This window comes from Cottoperca gobio, chromosome 3 (genome assembly GCF_900634415.1).
Source record: "Cottoperca gobio chromosome 3, fCotGob3.1, whole genome shotgun sequence".
Classification (NCBI taxonomy): Eukaryota; Metazoa; Chordata; class Actinopteri; order Perciformes; family Bovichtidae; genus Cottoperca; species Cottoperca gobio.
Genome location: NC_041357.1, coordinates 17,628,595 through 17,645,732, shown reverse-complemented (window position 1 = coordinate 17,645,732; position 17,138 = coordinate 17,628,595). Strand labels below are relative to the sequence as shown.

The following is a 17,138-nucleotide window of genomic DNA, read 5'->3' as shown; positions in this document are numbered from 1 at the left end:
CCACAGGAGACACGATACAGCCTCACTCCCTCTTTGATTTATTGAGGCTACTCCAAACACCCACTTCAGCATTCTTTGAGCTTTTTATTTTACCAATCATTCATTCTCTCTCTCTCTCTTTTTTAATTCCGGACAAATCCATAACAGATCCACGACGCTGGCTATTAATTTAACTCATTTTCGTTTTCCGTCGTGATGGTACTTGGCGCGGCTACTGTACGCCAGGCAGGAGAGGAGCTGGTTGTGGATGAAGGCGCACACCTCGATTGATTCCTCCTCTTTTTTCGCTTTAACGGTTTCATTGTGAAACAGTTAAACTCGTCTTTTGGATCGTCGCCTTCCTGGACTCAGGTGTATCACAACTTCGTTTGTTGTTTTCCTTGTTGCCGCTGCAGCCGGCCATCCTGCGCCGTAACATGACGATTAAGCAGTAAAATAATAGTGAGAAAAAGGCCTACACATAGAAACTGGATATGGAGTCAGTAAAGACGAGAGCCGCAGCGGGGGTGAAGGAATTTGCGGGGAAGACCCTGGGTCATATGCACAGGTAAGGAAAGGCATTTTTTCCCTTCTTAATTAGTGCGTGCCAATTTCCTTGCCTTATAGTATGATTGTGTGCATGCTTGATTTTAACCTAACACGAGTCAGGGTGGTTTATAGGTCTGCAGGTCACCCAAAACTATTACAACTTATAGGGATGTCTAGTCACGCCTCTAGAAGTGAGACAAAATTATGCAAAAGTGTGTGTGTGTGTGTGTGTGTGTGTGTATGCGCGCGTGTGTGTGTGCGCGCGCGCGTGTGTGTGTGTGTGGGTGTGTGCACGGTGATGGCAGGGAGTTTGCATAAACCTAGATGTCACTATTCTGGATGAAAATGTGCACGCAGTCAGTTGGTTCTGATGCAGGGGCCTGTATCTCATTAGCAGGCAGGTTATACAGGACGTGCAGGCGACTCTACGAATTTTGGGGGGATTCATTCATAATTTATAATACACTTCATATTATCCTCATAATGGTAAACCTGCAACCTGTTTCTCATATTAAAATAGAAACCTTGGCAATTTCATGCGACAGGATTTATTAGTGGTTTCTTTAAGACATCTTGCTAGTTGTTTCATCTCCAGCTTAGATCCAGATTTAGATCATTCCCTTGTGTCTTTCAAGCATGTCGGGGGCCTCCCTGTGCTTAATACCTTACAGTACAATATCTGCAGTTTGGTTTGATTTCAATGATCTTTCAGAAAAACTCAGTTTTTTTAGGCCTGTGATATCACTGCAAGTCATACATCAATTGCATCTTGCACGCATTTTCTTCGATTATGTTTCTTTCCTAATTAATTAGCCCTGTTGCTTTTCATCCGTATGCAGACATCGGATTTAAAAATTTTCGATTATTATCATTTTGCATCCTCAATTTGGACAAACGTGAGGCCAATAAATGTGACTTTCCTGGAGGAATAAAAAGGGGAATGCCCACAGACGTGTGTGTCTGGAGGCTGGAGCTGCTGCTCGGTCCCGTGAATGCTAATGAGTGTGAAAGTGAGAGGCTGCTGCAATGCGGTACAGTCAGGGACGTGATCGCCTAGTTTAAGCTCTACTGGCGAAGTTTGTTCGTTTTATTTCTCTTCATATTATTTTCTTAGAAGAACGTATTTGCTTGTAAGGTGTTGTTCATGTCTTTTCAGTCACCTGCCTTGAACTTTACAGATAAGACATTCCTTATAGTATGACAGGAGAACATATAGAATGGAGGCCTCTCCACCAGTAAAGCTGTTCATTTTGGTGATTATGGAAGAACTGCCTCCTGCATTTTCTTGACTGACATGACAAAAAAATCTCAGATAGACACACAAACTACCCAGACACCCAGTCCTAATGAAATATTCATGCAAAGGGGAAATACAAACGGGCCTCCTTAGAAATATTTTCCATTTTAGATTCTTGGTGTGCATCATCTCATGTGATGATATTTTATCAGAGGACGTTTGCTAGACACTGTCCTCACCTGGCTGTTGCAGGTTGATGGAGAGGAAACAGAAAACCGGGGAGGTGATCGAGCTGACGGAGGATGGGCGGCCCCGGGAGGCCGCGGAGAAGAAACCCCCGCTGTGCGACTGCAACTGCTTCGGTCTGCCCCGCCGCTACATCATCGCCATCATGAGCGGCCTTGGCTTCTGTATCTCTTTCGGTATCCGGTGTAACCTGGGCGTGGCCATAGTGGGCATGGTCAACAACAGCACCATCCACGTTGACGGCAAGATCATCATCAAAGAGGTGTGGCAACGGCAGCGAGCACTCCTGACGTAAAAGCAAATTAGATTGCATGCCTCAAGACACAAGACACCTGACCTTTATTTTATCAAGAAATACAAAACAAACAAAGAGGAAAATTCATTCCTCCACATAGAGATAAAGCACATTTAAGGCCTACTGTCATATTCAGCCATAAAATAACTTAAATGGTCACAAGTAATCATGACTGATGAGCTATTTTAAATGGTAAGTGGATTTGTGCGTAAGAAAACCTTACCTAATAGGCCTACGATAGTTTAAAACATGCCCATGTCGTCAATGCGCCTCAGAGATGATTATGTTTTATAATGTCCGGTTTTATAGTATACTATGTGGGTAATATTACATTTTAAAAGGATGAAATGCATATCTGTAACTTGTGTGAAAAGCCGAAATCATGCAGTCTAATAGATGATGTTATTCTGAAACACACAAATTTAGGATATTTGACCAGGTCTATTTCCATAAAGGCAACACTTACATCTTTAAAGATACGTCTCGATATAGATATACTGTGTATATCTATATCTATATATATATATAGATATATATATATATATATATATATAGATATATATAGCTGTTGTGAAAAATATATATATATATACATATTTGTGTTTTTGAGTTTAGAACGAATTTTAACCAAATACTATACCTTCATCCAACTCACAGCTATTTAGTTTTCCCACAGCTTGTCAGTAGTTTTTCTTTGATAGTGCAGGACACATGAACGATTTTGTTGCACAGATCAATGTCGTCTGATCGAAATAGACCGTTGTAGGCCTTTAATAAACAGGCCTGGCTTTAGATCAATCCATTCGGACAAATACATGTTTTTCGTTTGTTTCTTGATTGATAGCATACACCTGTTCAACAGAGGTCATTTAACAATATGCAACGTCAGTGTTGCTTATTGTTTACTGGTTGTGTTTTTCTATATTATCTCAGAAAGCCAAATTCAACTGGGATCCGGAGACGGTGGGTCTGATTCACGGATCCTTTTTCTGGGGCTACATCGTTACACAAATCCCGGGAGGATACATATCCTCCAGGCTGGCAGCAAACAGGTAGGCGGCACTCCCCGTGAATTACCATGAATACAACACAGAGACATTAGGCATATTATGTTTATTTGTATTATTTTTACTTACCATTTTTAGCCAATTAAGCAAAATGACTGACGTGACACTTATTTCTTCTCACGCTCATTCTTCATTGTTTTTAAAATAAGAAACGAAAATGAACACATGGGGACTTGAATTAATTCAGACAATAAAAAAAACGCAGCCAAGGCCAGACATAAAACAATGGCGTCATTCTTGCCGGAATTATGACTTGGATGAAGAATTCACAGTTACAGGCTGAGTTTCACTACATAAAGGCAGCAGACAGTCAGCTGCTCTGAAGTGATGCAGAGCTGCAGGGAGGGCACCGGGCTGTCAGGGCTCTCTGCCACCTGTTAATGAGCTCCCTGGGGGTAGCCTGAGTCTAATCTGTCGCTCTCTCAGGGCATGGAGACCAGACCCTGTCTTGTCGCCAAAGGCTTTAATTCACATGAGCACTGCCAATGCATCATCATATTTTTTGTTTTTTCAACCACTATAGGCTATAACATAAATATGAAGGTTCACGTTTTTAGGAATTTAATTTTGATACATATAATTTGTTTCATTTAATCATTATTGGTAACATCACCATAAAGGCAACAAAAAAAAATGTTCCGGTTATAAATATTGAGCAGACTATACAAATGAACGTTTATAAAATAAAAGTCAAACAAAATAGCAAATTATCCACTAATAAAAATTGTTTAAAGAGTGCAGCCGAATAGCCAGTTATAACTAGCTTACATGCTATAGTCTGATTTTAATGTAGGCATATCACTCGTTTTTTACATTGACATTGTTATTTCCCTGCACCCTGGTTGTCTGTTCCTCGTCCCGTTGATTGACACGAGGACGTAATCGAATCAATTGGTCTCGTGCCCAACAGTGGTCTCAACCGGATTAGGGTTTGCCCCCCGCGTGCAGATGAGCGGGGCGGGGAAACGTGACAGAAATGAGAAATTGCTCCGTGTTTATGGATGGCCTGGCCCTCCCTGAGCGCGGGCTCACTTGCTCAGCTGCTCCCTTGGGGTAAGAAAGCAGGGACAAATAATGTTTATCCTTCCTTCTAACTAAGAAACATCATTTTATTTGCCTTAACGTTTGAGTTTTTTAAGAACCACAGGCAGCATTTAAGTGGTAGATAATTAGAAAAGTCATAATGTCCAAATTGTGTAAACATTTTTTTAAATAATTGCTAGGCGACACATGCGTAGCCTATGCGACTAGGACTCCGTAAAACATTTCACCCGGATGGGCGTGGTTTGCAGGACGTAGCAGTGCACGCTTCAGCGAGCTCTGTGAGCCTCTGGAAATTAGAATTTGGACTGTCTGAGTGGCAAAGTATGGGCTAGTTTTATTTCTAAAGCTTGGGAAATAAGGCAATTTAGCTGAATACACACATAGCTCTTCAATATGGGATCAGTTAATTTGATTACAGAATAGACTTCATGTTTTCCTGTCATTTATATATTTGGTCTCAAACTGGTGTACATGGAAAATGATAGTGTGCCTTGTAAGCCAATTCTGGGCTTCTATTAATGCAAGATTGATAACAGAATATAGACCCCCATCTGAGTAGATTTTTGCTGTACATCTAAATGTCAATATATTTCAACACATTTGAATTGTAGGCCTAATCAACACAACAAAGGCCTGGACAGCTCTGCTTCAGACTAACCAGGGTTAAATCATTTATGTAGGTTAAATAGCCTGTAGGCTATATACAGTATCAAACATGTAAGGATGATCCATGTATGTTAACCCAGAATAAAGATAGCTCTTGGTTTTAAAAAAGGAGAAGAAAGTCTTCTCCTGATCTGAATATTATCTGTAACAGAAATACACAATGCCGGTTCTGTCTGTGTTGACCGTGATTGAAGTACAGTCTGATGCGTACTCAATAATGGGTACTCTATTATGGCGATCTGACATGTTCAGTTTAAATCACTTGCTAGAGTTGTCAAGATGCCATCCATGCATGCTGGCATGGCACTCCTGATCTCTGATAAACATTATAAGTATAAGAGGAAACAACCATTTGTTTTCTCAGCTGGTTGGTTATGTCCTTTTCTCGAGATAACAAAACAATTTACTCTTGATCTCGGGATAACGGCATCAAAAAATAATTGCAAGCATGGCCATTCTCGGCTTCTGTACAAGGCCAACATATATCTTTTAAATATTTTCCTCAAAAAATAAATAATGGGAAATTTCATCTGATGTAATATTTCAACACTCTGGTCCTTGTCACCATGCCACAACAATGAAATACCTTGCTATGTATACAATGTTATACTTAAAATGCATTTGATCATTTTCAGGGTATTTGGTGCAGCCATTGTGCTTACCTCGATTCTCAACATGTTCATTCCCTCGGCTGCCCGAGTCCACTATGGGTGTGTCATCTTTGTCAGGATATTACAAGGGCTGGTGGAGGTAAGAGCATGGTCTAAAGGTGTATTACAACATTTTAAAACCTTTCTTCCCTTTAATAAAAATTGTTGATTTAATGTATCCAAGAATACAATTCAGCACTCTTCTCACTATCAATAGAACACAAAGGCTACATGTGTGATGTGAATGTCTGGTGTTATGGCTATCAATAGCTGAGCATTTGCAATAATACACTATACAAAGAGGCTTCCTGTAAATGTTACTCTGAAATATCAAAGGAAAGACCGTAGCGCGCACTGGATATTCAACCAAAGGAAACGTGAGACGAGCTGTATTGATCCAGTCCACTACAGCTGAGTGTTTGTGGGATAGTCCGGCTTCCTATATTGTATCCTGAAAACACAACAGCAAAGTGCTGGTTTACATATAGATGCAAAGGAAAATGCTGATAGGTAAAATTACATAAATCCTCTGGCTTAGTAGTGAACATAATACCCAGATATCTGCCTCCTGTGTAGTCGATGTTGGTAAAATGTGTTAGATATAGTGTAAAATACAGAAAGCTGAGACCACCGTTCGTATGCAAATGATGACATAATGAAATGTAAAGCTGAAGTTGTTGGTGGGCATCATTTGTATAAGTAGGGGATACTTTTTGAGGGGAATGTCTGGCTGAGGGTTTTCCATTTAATTTAAACGTTTGTAGACACATTTTATAAAATGCTTCGTCATGATGGTAGATAATTATTTCATCAGTAGCCTAGCATCAACATGTTGCAGCACATCTTTATTGAAGGCTAAATGATATATTTAATTGATCTAATATTGTAAAATACTGCACTGCTCTGCTAAGAAAGTCTGTGTAGATTGTATTTTACGTTAGCACGGTTTGTTCAGATTAGTGGCTGAGGAACATTTAACAGCTGCAGACCTGCTTTGCTCCATGAACAGCTAATCAGGTCCTCTTTGCTCATGGCACCGTGGCAATTTGTTCATGTTAATTACAAAGGTGAAATGTTAATTTTTGTTAGTTATTATATCAGACATCTGTTTGTTCATGTTCATATCTAAAAGGGTATTCCCTCATAGATTGTAAAATAATAAATTTTTCCTCATAGATAAACTCAAATAACCCAGAAATACAATTTGAATGTAAAGCACTAAAATGCTTTTATAATGTTTAGAAAGGATGTGTAAAATGCCTTATATTTATGTAAGGATTGTGAGACCATTATTTATTGGAACATTATTGTGTTGGCTCCATTGAAAAAGAGTGCAAACTAATGCCTATAATTTATTACTTGTACAAACCTGTTTAATTATGTTAACCAAATACCAAAACTGGCCACCATGGAGAATTGACAACGCTCATTGAATACATACATTTCCAAAACCAACTTTGTGAATCTAGAGTGCTCAAAACGACAAGCTAAATAGCATGGAGTTCCAGTCTGCTGCTAAATACTTTTGCGTGTTTCTTGACCATGAATTAACACAGACTGTTGTTGTGTGGCGTGTTTAGGGAGTGACCTACCCGGCCTGTCATGGCATCTGGAGTAAGTGGGCTCCTCCGCTGGAAAGGAGTCGTCTGGCCACCCTCTCATTCTGTGGTAAATACTTATTTCTCAATTTATCCAATTGTCATTTATAAATTGGGTTAAAAAAGAAGTCTGACTTGGCTCCCTTGTCTCACTCTCTGCCAGGTTCCTATGCTGGTGCCGTGGTAGCGATGCCTCTGGCTGGGATCCTGGTTCAGTATTCAGGCTGGTCCTCGGTGTTCTATGTCTATGGTAAAATTGAGAGTGTGTGTGTGTGAGTGTGTGAGTGTGTGTATGTGTGTGTGTGTGTGTGAGTGTGTGTCATTGCACAAGTAAATATGATATTAGGTCAAATTAAATGGTGAAATGATAACAAAAAAGTATATATGTGGGAAAATATGTGGCTAAAGTGTTTTCAAGCTTAAGAGTTTGACACCCAGACAGTCCAGTGAAAGTCAAATGGATTTATCCAGCCACACTGTGTATTGATTTTCTCCCCCCCAATGTTTTGGTGTGTCAATAAAACCCCCCCATGTTTCTCTCTGGACTGGATACAGTTAGCTTTCCTATCCGGGTTTTGTTCTCTCAGGCATATTGGAAAGATCAGACTGCCAAACAAATCTTCTCTGTGTTGTGTGGCTGAGGTCACAAGCAGTAGCTGCAGTGCTTTGTCTGTATTTATCTAAAGTTCTGACATGCTTTTCTGTGATATGCAGGATGCTTCGGCATGTTCTGGTATGTGTTCTGGATCCTTGTGTCTTATGAGAGCCCTGCTGAACATCCTACCATCACTGATGAGGAACGCTGCTACATTGAGGAGAGCATTGGAGAGAGCGTCAAGCTATCGGGTCCAGCCGAGGTAACAACCCACACTTATGGAAGATGATGAATATGATTTACTTACACAGAACACTCTTTGTTTTCAACCCTTTGTGTGTAATCCTTGTTATAATCTGTAATAGAAATTCAAGACCCCCTGGAAGAAGTTCTTCACCTCTATGCCCGTCTATGCAATCATCGTCGCCAACTTCTGCAGGAGCTGGACGTTTTACCTGCTGCTGATCAGCCAGCCTGCATACTTTGAGGAAGTGTTTGGCTTTGAGATAAGCAAGGTGAGCTTATAATACAAGTTAGTGCACAAGTGACAAACATGAAGCATGAATTGAGTGATCAATAAATGATCCATTCAAGTGCTATGTAAAAACAACAAAACAACAACAACAACAACAACAACAACAACAACAACAACAACAACAACACAACACTACTGCCAGACATAAGCATGTGACACTTTGCAGTTGGAATGAGTTATTATCAAAATCAATGTCAGTGCAACTGGTGGCCTGGGGTTCTCTCTCATGTACTGATACATTGTATAACAACGCAGCATCGGTTCACAAAGGAAAGGCCGACAAAAGATTGTCAAGGTGACTGCTATCACAAATGATTTGACATTAAGGTTTGTTTAGGTAAAATGGCATTGGTTGCCTGTAATAAGCAGCCACATAATAAGTCATTAATATAAAATGAAAAACATAAAATAAATCAGGTTTAAATGAACTTTATGTTACCTCTTGTACGATCCATGAAATAGCAACATGTCTGTTTAATATTGTACAACATGACCTCTTAAAGCCCCTAACATTAAATATAAATATGCATGAGCAAATAAGCAACAATCAAAGTTAACGTTTGCGGAAAAACATCTATGGTTACTATTAATTAAGTCTTTGACACTCAGAAACTCAGCTAATCTTACCGTATTTAGCCAATAGTGCACTGCATTTACCCATTTAGAGTGACATTTTTCACTTTGCCCTCAATAAATCAGACAACGGAACAAAAAAATTTAGTGTCCATGGCAACAATCCTACAATGCAATTTGCCGCATTTTATAGATATAAAAAAAAAGAAAAGCAGTTGGTAGACACTGTCCTTGTCAGTGAGGACACTAAATGATGAAAGATTTCCTCATAAAGGCATCATGTTGCTGCCATACCGTACTGCAGCTGAATTGGTTGGTTTTCTGTGGTTGTAGGTCGGCGCACTGTCTGCCCTTCCACATTTGGTGATGACCATCATCGTGCCTCTTGGCGGCATGCTGGCCGACCACCTACGCAGCAAGAACATCCTGACGACTACCACTGTCAGGAAAATAATGAACTGTGGAGGTGAGAAATCTGAACTGAGGATGAAATATCATTTTCCACACCTCTCTCTGCACAGCTACAGGGTGTTACTTTCATGGTGTTGGATCCATACTGATCTTTTTTTTTGGTTGCTCTTCACTGCCAGAGAGATGGTTGTGTTTATATCTTTGTATCTGCTCAATACTTAGTTGACTCGCTGATTGTGACTGTGCATTGATTTCATATCTGTCACTTACGTAATTGATTGCAGGACATGTATCATGCCTAATTCAATTGGCACCGCAATGACTAATAGCCCATGGCTTTGTGTGTTTGTGTTTGTGTGTGTGTGTGTGTGTGTGTGCGTGCGTGCGTGCGTGCATGTGTGTTTGTGTGTGTGGTGTGTGTGTGTGTGTGTGTGTGTGTGTGTGCCCTGCTGTCTGTCTCTGTTAGGATTTGGCATGGAGGCAACATTTCTGCTGGTGGTAGGATACTCCCACAGCAAAGGGGTGGCCATCTCCTTCTTGGTGCTGGCAGTGGGCTTCAGTGGATTTGCCATATCAGGTTAGTACGATTAATAGACACTTTCTTCTCAATCAGAAAGTTAGTTAGGTGCAAATTTAGGATATGATATAATGAAGGCTTTGTGTAGTTTTCATAACTGATGTAACAATGGATTGGGGAGGGTAAGAGAAGGATAATAAGACACATATCAGTGAGATAAATATGTGATTATGTCATTTTTCACAAAAACTACTGTAAATGTAAATGTAATTGTTTCTTGCCATGATTTTTAAAATAAGCCAGTACTTTGTTATGAAAGAGAGCAATGGAATTCAGATATGTAGAAAAAGAATAGTTATTGCTTATTTGCTTTCTTGCTGAGCGTTTGATGAAACGATTGATAACCTCTCTCAGTCCTGTATGTCTCCTGGATGTAGCTTCGTATGTTGTATGCTTTACATGCTGTAGATCTTCTCATCTAACTCTTTGCAAGAAAGAGAACAACCATGTTTTCCAAAATGTGAAACTATTCCTTTAAATTAGCAGTTGATAGGCAGCCTGTACTTCCAGTCTAAACGTGCAGTAAATTTGTGCCAGTTTACCTTAAATTGTTTTCCTCTTTTTCTATCATATAGCTAACATTGTTAGAGTTAGAGCACACTGAGAGAATGTAGCATGGAGAGTTACTTTGATGGTAAGATTGGATAGTTGATATTTATTTTCTTTCTAGACTCATTGACATGCAGCTATGACTGTGGAGATTATAAAGTATTATAACAAACATATTTGAAATGTATGTAAAATGACATACAATTTAATAAACATTTCATGCATTGGTATGTTTGCTGATAATTGATAATACTATGTATGAATACACTGTTGTATATATATATATATATATATGTATGTATATATATACATATATAAAAGCTGCGTTGCTATAGACTTCCTTAAGACATCCAACGTCACATATTGTTTCTAACATACTGACTGGCAAAATGAATCCATTAGCTTTTTTCATTCAACAGTTTTTTTCATGTCCAGGCTCAGGTCTGTGACTGTGTGCAAAATCAGTTTCTTGCCTGTTGTTCTTGAGCTTTCTCCTAGAGTGTTTAATAATTCAGTGCTAGCTGTCTCGGGGGATTTGCCAGGCAGGCAATCAGGCAGGCAGGGTGAGGCAGATCACTTACTCATTCAGCCAGTCAGATTGGGGGAGGAGGAGGATGTTTGGCAAGTTGTTGCCTATTTCTGCAACAAGATGGTCACTATTTGTGCTATTCTTTCTACAACTATTTCCTGCCTCTGCTGCTTTTATTACTTGATACATAGTGTCACACCGTTTGCCTCAATTTGGCATTTAAATCTGGTTGTCTGACAATTTAAAAGGGTAAAATGTAAACAACAATATTTTAATTGTATGCGTTTTTTTACTCCATCAGGCTTTAATGTCAATCACCTGGACATCGCTCCACGCTACGCCAGTATCCTAATGGGCATCTCTAATGGAGTAGGTACCCTGTCTGGGATGGTGTGCCCAATAATTGTTGGTACTATGACAAAGAACAAGGTAAGGGTTTCTCCATTCAGGCATCAAACATGGCAGCCATAAAGATCCTCTCATTTCATGTGTGCCCCTATTCAGCATTTATAAGCAGTATATACAGTAAACCTTTAATAAATGGTTTACAACACCCTTTGCTTCTGTATTTCCTAATTCTCCCCCCTACTACAAAGCTTTGATACTATTATACATCAAAGTCAAAACTTACAGAAGGGCGGAAGTCAGAGAAATAGTGTCACAAATGTGTCTGCTACTTCAGCACCATGGCCAGCTCCTTGGTCTTATCTATACACTGCACAGTCAGGCGACTGACAGCTTATATATTCTAGATTCATTCTAGATTCATAGATTCTAACTTGCAAAAGTCAGATGAAGGTCCAACGAGTCAGTTTCAGATAAAGTGACAAATAAGATTAATTAACAGCCCTGCCTCCCTTATCATCTTACATTACTGGCACCTTAACCGTAAATATATGTAAGTATGTATATGTATGTACCACATTATATAATGGTCACACTGGGTAAAACATTCAAACACAAGACTCCATGTTTTCCATGGCTGCACTACATCATTAAATGGAAATATTACAGATTCACAAAACACACAATTCCGCAAAAAATCTGCCGAAAAGGCTGCACAGCGTCACACATTTATATTTTCATTAAATCATTTCTTTATACTGCCGGGCACTGTAGTTCTCAGCTAGCATTCATAAAGTGCATTTGTTGGAGACTATTTTCAGCTGCAAATGAATACACATTTGGGGAGCTAGTGAGAACTTGCAGCAGCAGGATGGTATTCAGTATGTCGGTGATAAAGGAACATGTCACCCAATGTGTTTTTAATAGTTTTTGGACAACGTCTCCGGCACATAGAGAATACTTGTTAGTAATAAGCTATAAATATAAATAGATAAATATATAATGTGCTTTTCTTTTCTAAAAAACAACTTTTTGTTTCCCTTCCCTCTTCAGACTCGAGAGGAGTGGCAGTCTGTGTTCTTGATCGCCTCCATGGTGCATTATGGGGGGGTGATCTTTTATGGGATCTTTGCGTCCGGAGAAAAACAGCCGTGGGCCGACCCAGAACTGACCAGCGAGGAGAAGTGTGGCTTTATAGACGAGGACGAGCTGGCAGAAGAGACGGGCGACATCACTCAAAGTCACGGTGCCTTTGGAGGTCCGGCTAAGTCGTACGGTGCAACTACGCAGGTGAACGGAGGCTGGGCTTCAGGCTGGGAGAAGACGGAGGAGTACGTCCAGGAAGAAGCACAGCCAGGAGGCTATGGATACAGGCAGGATGAGGGATACTCCTAGACCAAACATATTCACTGACACATGAGTAGACTTATTTTCCTGAATGTGCATCAGTTTAGTCCTAAAAAATATCAACAAATGAGAAACATAAAAAACTACAATCCATTGTGGTATTGTTTGCACAAATAAAAAAAATAAATAAATCAAAATAAGTATCAATTTAATGTAAAAATTACTAAAATGTGTGGAAAAAAATAGGATATTGGATTAATAGAGGTGTAACACATATCAAATTGGCGGTCTGTAAACGTATTCTTATGCATATTGATAATAGATATATTCATTTGAAGTGCAATTGTGTGTAAATGTGAACATTTTTATCCCATCAGCCGAGGCTTCCTGTCTACACTAAAGCCTGTAGGGTTACATAGAAGCTGCCCATCAGAACCGACCCCTTATTTATCAAACTAACTGTTATAATACAACGTCTTACAAGCCAGCCATTACAGTGTATAGATATGTCACTGCACAGCGTCGTAAACAGAAACTAGACACTCTGTTGATATAGATTGTACTGTATCTCTCCTGAATGCACTCAGAGTAGTGTGTCCTTTTTATGCACAATATGATGATTTTTGTTTTTGTATCACCGGCTTCTGTGTCTGTAAATGTCCTTAACATGTGAGTGACCTAGTGTTTGAGTTTGGTTACACTTGCATATAAGGTAAAGAAAATGTCAGTCCAATGTTTGTTACATGTGATCCATTTTGTACCTCTGCAGTTGAGCTTTTGATTTTTAGCAATTTTTAACCCGTCACATCTCAGCAGTGTAGTGCAGCAGTAAAGCCATTTGCATCATTATACTCACCATTAATGTCATAAAAGTCTAGTTGTACCAATGCAATGAAAGATTTTTCTTGAATGAAATATATATGAGAGAAATTAATAGATAGTAAAGATGTATAAGAGTTTATAGATTACATTTAGACCAAGAGATTTACGGTCAAACACACCCTTATGAAGGGTTTGTGCAATGCAAAGATTTTGGGAAAGTACACATTAGCCAAAATCAGTATGATAGTCTTACTAATAATGTTACATGAGAAGAGGAAAAAAGTTATGTTTAAGTAAACGTGAAAGATATTTACATGATAAGATGGATAAGAGCGTAATCTTAACATTTAACTAAGTATTTATCTACTACAAATATAATTATAAGAGTCAAAGAAGTGAAACTGTTTTAACTTTAGCAGAAATTTGAGTGTCCATGTAGGATCACATTGTTTAAAGTGAAAAAATGAGCTTCAGGGCCTTTAAAATTAAAGAAAGAAGAGTTTAAAATGTCAAATGACATAATAGAGGAATTATTAAAGGGAACAAGTATTTGAATGTTTACATAAAGCTACACTTTGCATAAAGTTTACCAAAACAGGAGATTTCTATTCACCCTAATAGAGAAGATACAGCAGGAAGGGACACATGAGTGCAATTTGGACAAATGGACAAACTGCCATTTGTCTATTTCCATTACAGAATGGTAGTGAGATTATTTTTATGATTTGATGTATAATGCAATGAACTTTATGGGAGTCTGGTAATGAAAAGTGTTTTAGGCTCCTGAAAAGGAAGAACAAGCAAACACACCTCAGCATTTGCTTTGTCCTCATTCTGCATTAACACTGACAAGGTCTGAAGGGGGACAATTTTGTTTAATGTGTCACTTGTCTGAAGTCAGCACTTCACAATATAGATGTGTGTGGATGTGTATTTATGCATGGAACAAAGTGAAATGTGTAGTATGTCCTTTTTTACTTTCTTTTTCTTTCAAACTTATTTGTCTTTGTCTCAGAAACTGTTACTGATGCTTCAATTTCTTTGCACAATTTAAGGTGAAAAGCAGAGCTGGATTTTAGCTGGAAGTCAAATATTTATTTTTACGGAGTACAGACCATCAGCAGTGAGGTTCCAGCATATGGACCGCAAAGTGTGCAGGTGGCACCAAAACATTACTCAGTGTACAAAGCAATAAATCCATAGTAACAGTTCTGGTCATTATGTTACTGTTTTTTAAGCCTTTGAGTCGTGTTTTTTTGTGATAACAAATGTAGAAAATAACACTTGTAAAAAAAACAAACAGAAATATATGTATGAAAAATATAGTTATAGAGTCCAACACAAACATCTTTGACAACAAGGAAGTGCAAGAAGTTTGTGACAGGGCTGCTCACCAGATGAGAATGATAAAATGAGCTCCGTCTGAGAAGCGGACGCTCTTCTTCTTCATGTTTTTGTTTTGTTTTGGTGTGGTCCATTGTGTGCTGTAGTTGTCTCTCTCTCTCTCTCTCTCTCTCTCTCTCTCTCTCTCTCTCTCTCTCTCTCTCTCTCTCTCTCTCTCTCTTTCCTCACTTTTCATTTGATTAATGTTCTTCATTCAGTGGCTGGACCCTACTTAACCACATGTACCTCCCCCCTCCCCCTGTTCAACCCTGATTTCATTGTCAGAATATTCATCGACATTAAGGATGAAACCTAAACAGGGGATTGTACATTTTCAAAAATGACAAATGTGCAACCTGAAGTAGTTAAAAGTTTCCTGTTGTGTGCCTCTGAAGTTACAGTGTGATTCTATGGCTTCTGTTGCTGTGTAAATTGAGAGGTTTGTTGGTGTCGAAATGAAATACTCTATATCCTTTTTTGATAAAAAAGCAAACAAATCTGTGTGTCCTGAGTATTTGTGTTGACACTAACATACCTACATACAGTCAACTATGTTTGTCCACTGACTTCTCCAGAAGAAGAAGAAAAGAAGAAGAAGAAGAAGAAGAAGAAGAAGAAGAAGAAGAAGAAGAAGAAGAAGAAGAAGAAGAAGAAGGAAGAGGTTCAGTTCAGTGTCTTCCTGGAAACGTATTTGAGAATGCAATTTAGTTGTATGGGAACGTCATTTTATAGGAGAGCTGTTCTGGAGAATATCTCAACATCTACAGCCACACCAGTCCAACAGTGTTCAAACCCACAGTCAATCTGCATATAGGTATAACGTACTATATACATTATAAGGGAATTAATGTTGGGAAAGGCCTCCTGTGAAGTTTATAGGAGGCAGGTCTGAAGATGCCTCTGACTGCAGGTAGTCTCTTGGTGCACCTGTTGCATTAAAAGGACTCTACCTGGAAACTGAAGGAGTATCGCACACTGAAGAAGAAACAGACAAATCTTTCAGATTTAATTTAAAGGCACTATGAGTAGAATTTCTTTAAAAAATAATGTATAGACTCTAAACTAAAATGAGTGGCCATTAGTTGTATGGCTCTGCCAACCAGTCAAGTTACCGTTTACATCCATTCCAAATGTGATGACTATATCATGTTATCCTATTAGACATCTGTGTTAAATTGTCATAATTAGCATATAAATTCTTGAGTTTTGGCCAAAACCGTGTTTTGTAAGGTCCCAGTGACCTTTGACCTTTGACCATAAAATTAGAATCAGATCATCGTTGAGACCAATTGGACATTTGTGCCTCAATGTGTGCCTGAGATCACGCGTTCACATAAATGGAACGAATGGACAACTCGAAAACTCATTGCCTCTGGCCTCGAATGTCGCCGGCGGCAAGGCATAATAATCTTATTCTTCATTTATGACCCACTAGAAGTTTGTGACGGTGTCTGTATTTACAGAGATCCTGTCCTCTGCCTGTATTTTCTTTTCATTTTGTATGTGGGACGTCAACCTTTATATAAAAGTTGCAACCAGGTGGCAGATCGTAAGCACGCATCCAAGAGGAAGCTACGGAAAATGACAGACACAACACAGAAAAAAATGCAAATGTAGTGAGGTTAAAACACTAGTCGGAAAAAGTTTGCTCTAAAACAAGAGTGAATCAAAGACAAAAATTGGGCGGATGCAAACGAGACATCTGGTGGTCAAAAATTAGCTGGTGTTCTGTGAGTATAATCAGGAAACAGGGACGGTCACCTTCCGGGGAGAGGGGTTACTGCAGGGCATGAGGCGGACATTGTGACATTTGTATACAGAGACGGAGCACAGTGGGTAAATTCACAACATACCATATACATTTTTCTGTTGTATATTGATCTTGAAGGAATTATCATAAAAAAAAACACGAGTTCAGTGGGTAAAACTGTGACAGTTAGGTTTGCAGTAGAGTATTTCCGCCACAGGAAGTGCACAGTTAAAGGCTGCCCTCCTTCCCCCTTGGTGAAATCAATAGGGTCGGTCCCCAGTGTTCGGCTGGACCTATCGACTGTTCTAACCTCTTAATGGAGATGAGAGGGAGGAGAAGCACTTATTGAGCTATTTGGAGGTGTTATTTCGATTTAGGAGCCGATCCCCAC

The 17,138-nt window shown here is 39.2% G+C and overlaps 1 protein-coding gene across 1 annotated transcript; it reads left to right on the top strand.

Annotated features, from left to right (window-relative positions):
• Positions 1–14,948, top strand: slc17a6b (solute carrier family 17 member 6b). The gene is made up of 12 exons (XM_029428235.1): positions 1–547; positions 2,018–2,273; positions 3,240–3,358; positions 5,719–5,833; positions 7,314–7,401; positions 7,495–7,581; positions 8,046–8,188; positions 8,292–8,441; positions 9,368–9,500; positions 9,912–10,022; positions 11,402–11,529; positions 12,499–14,948. Exons 1-12 carry the CDS (start codon positions 474–476, stop codon positions 12,838–12,840), a joined length of 1,746 nt encoding a protein of 581 aa, XP_029284095.1. The 5' UTR covers positions 1–473; the 3' UTR covers positions 12,841–14,948.
• Positions 14,949–17,138: the final 2,190 nt, after the last annotated feature.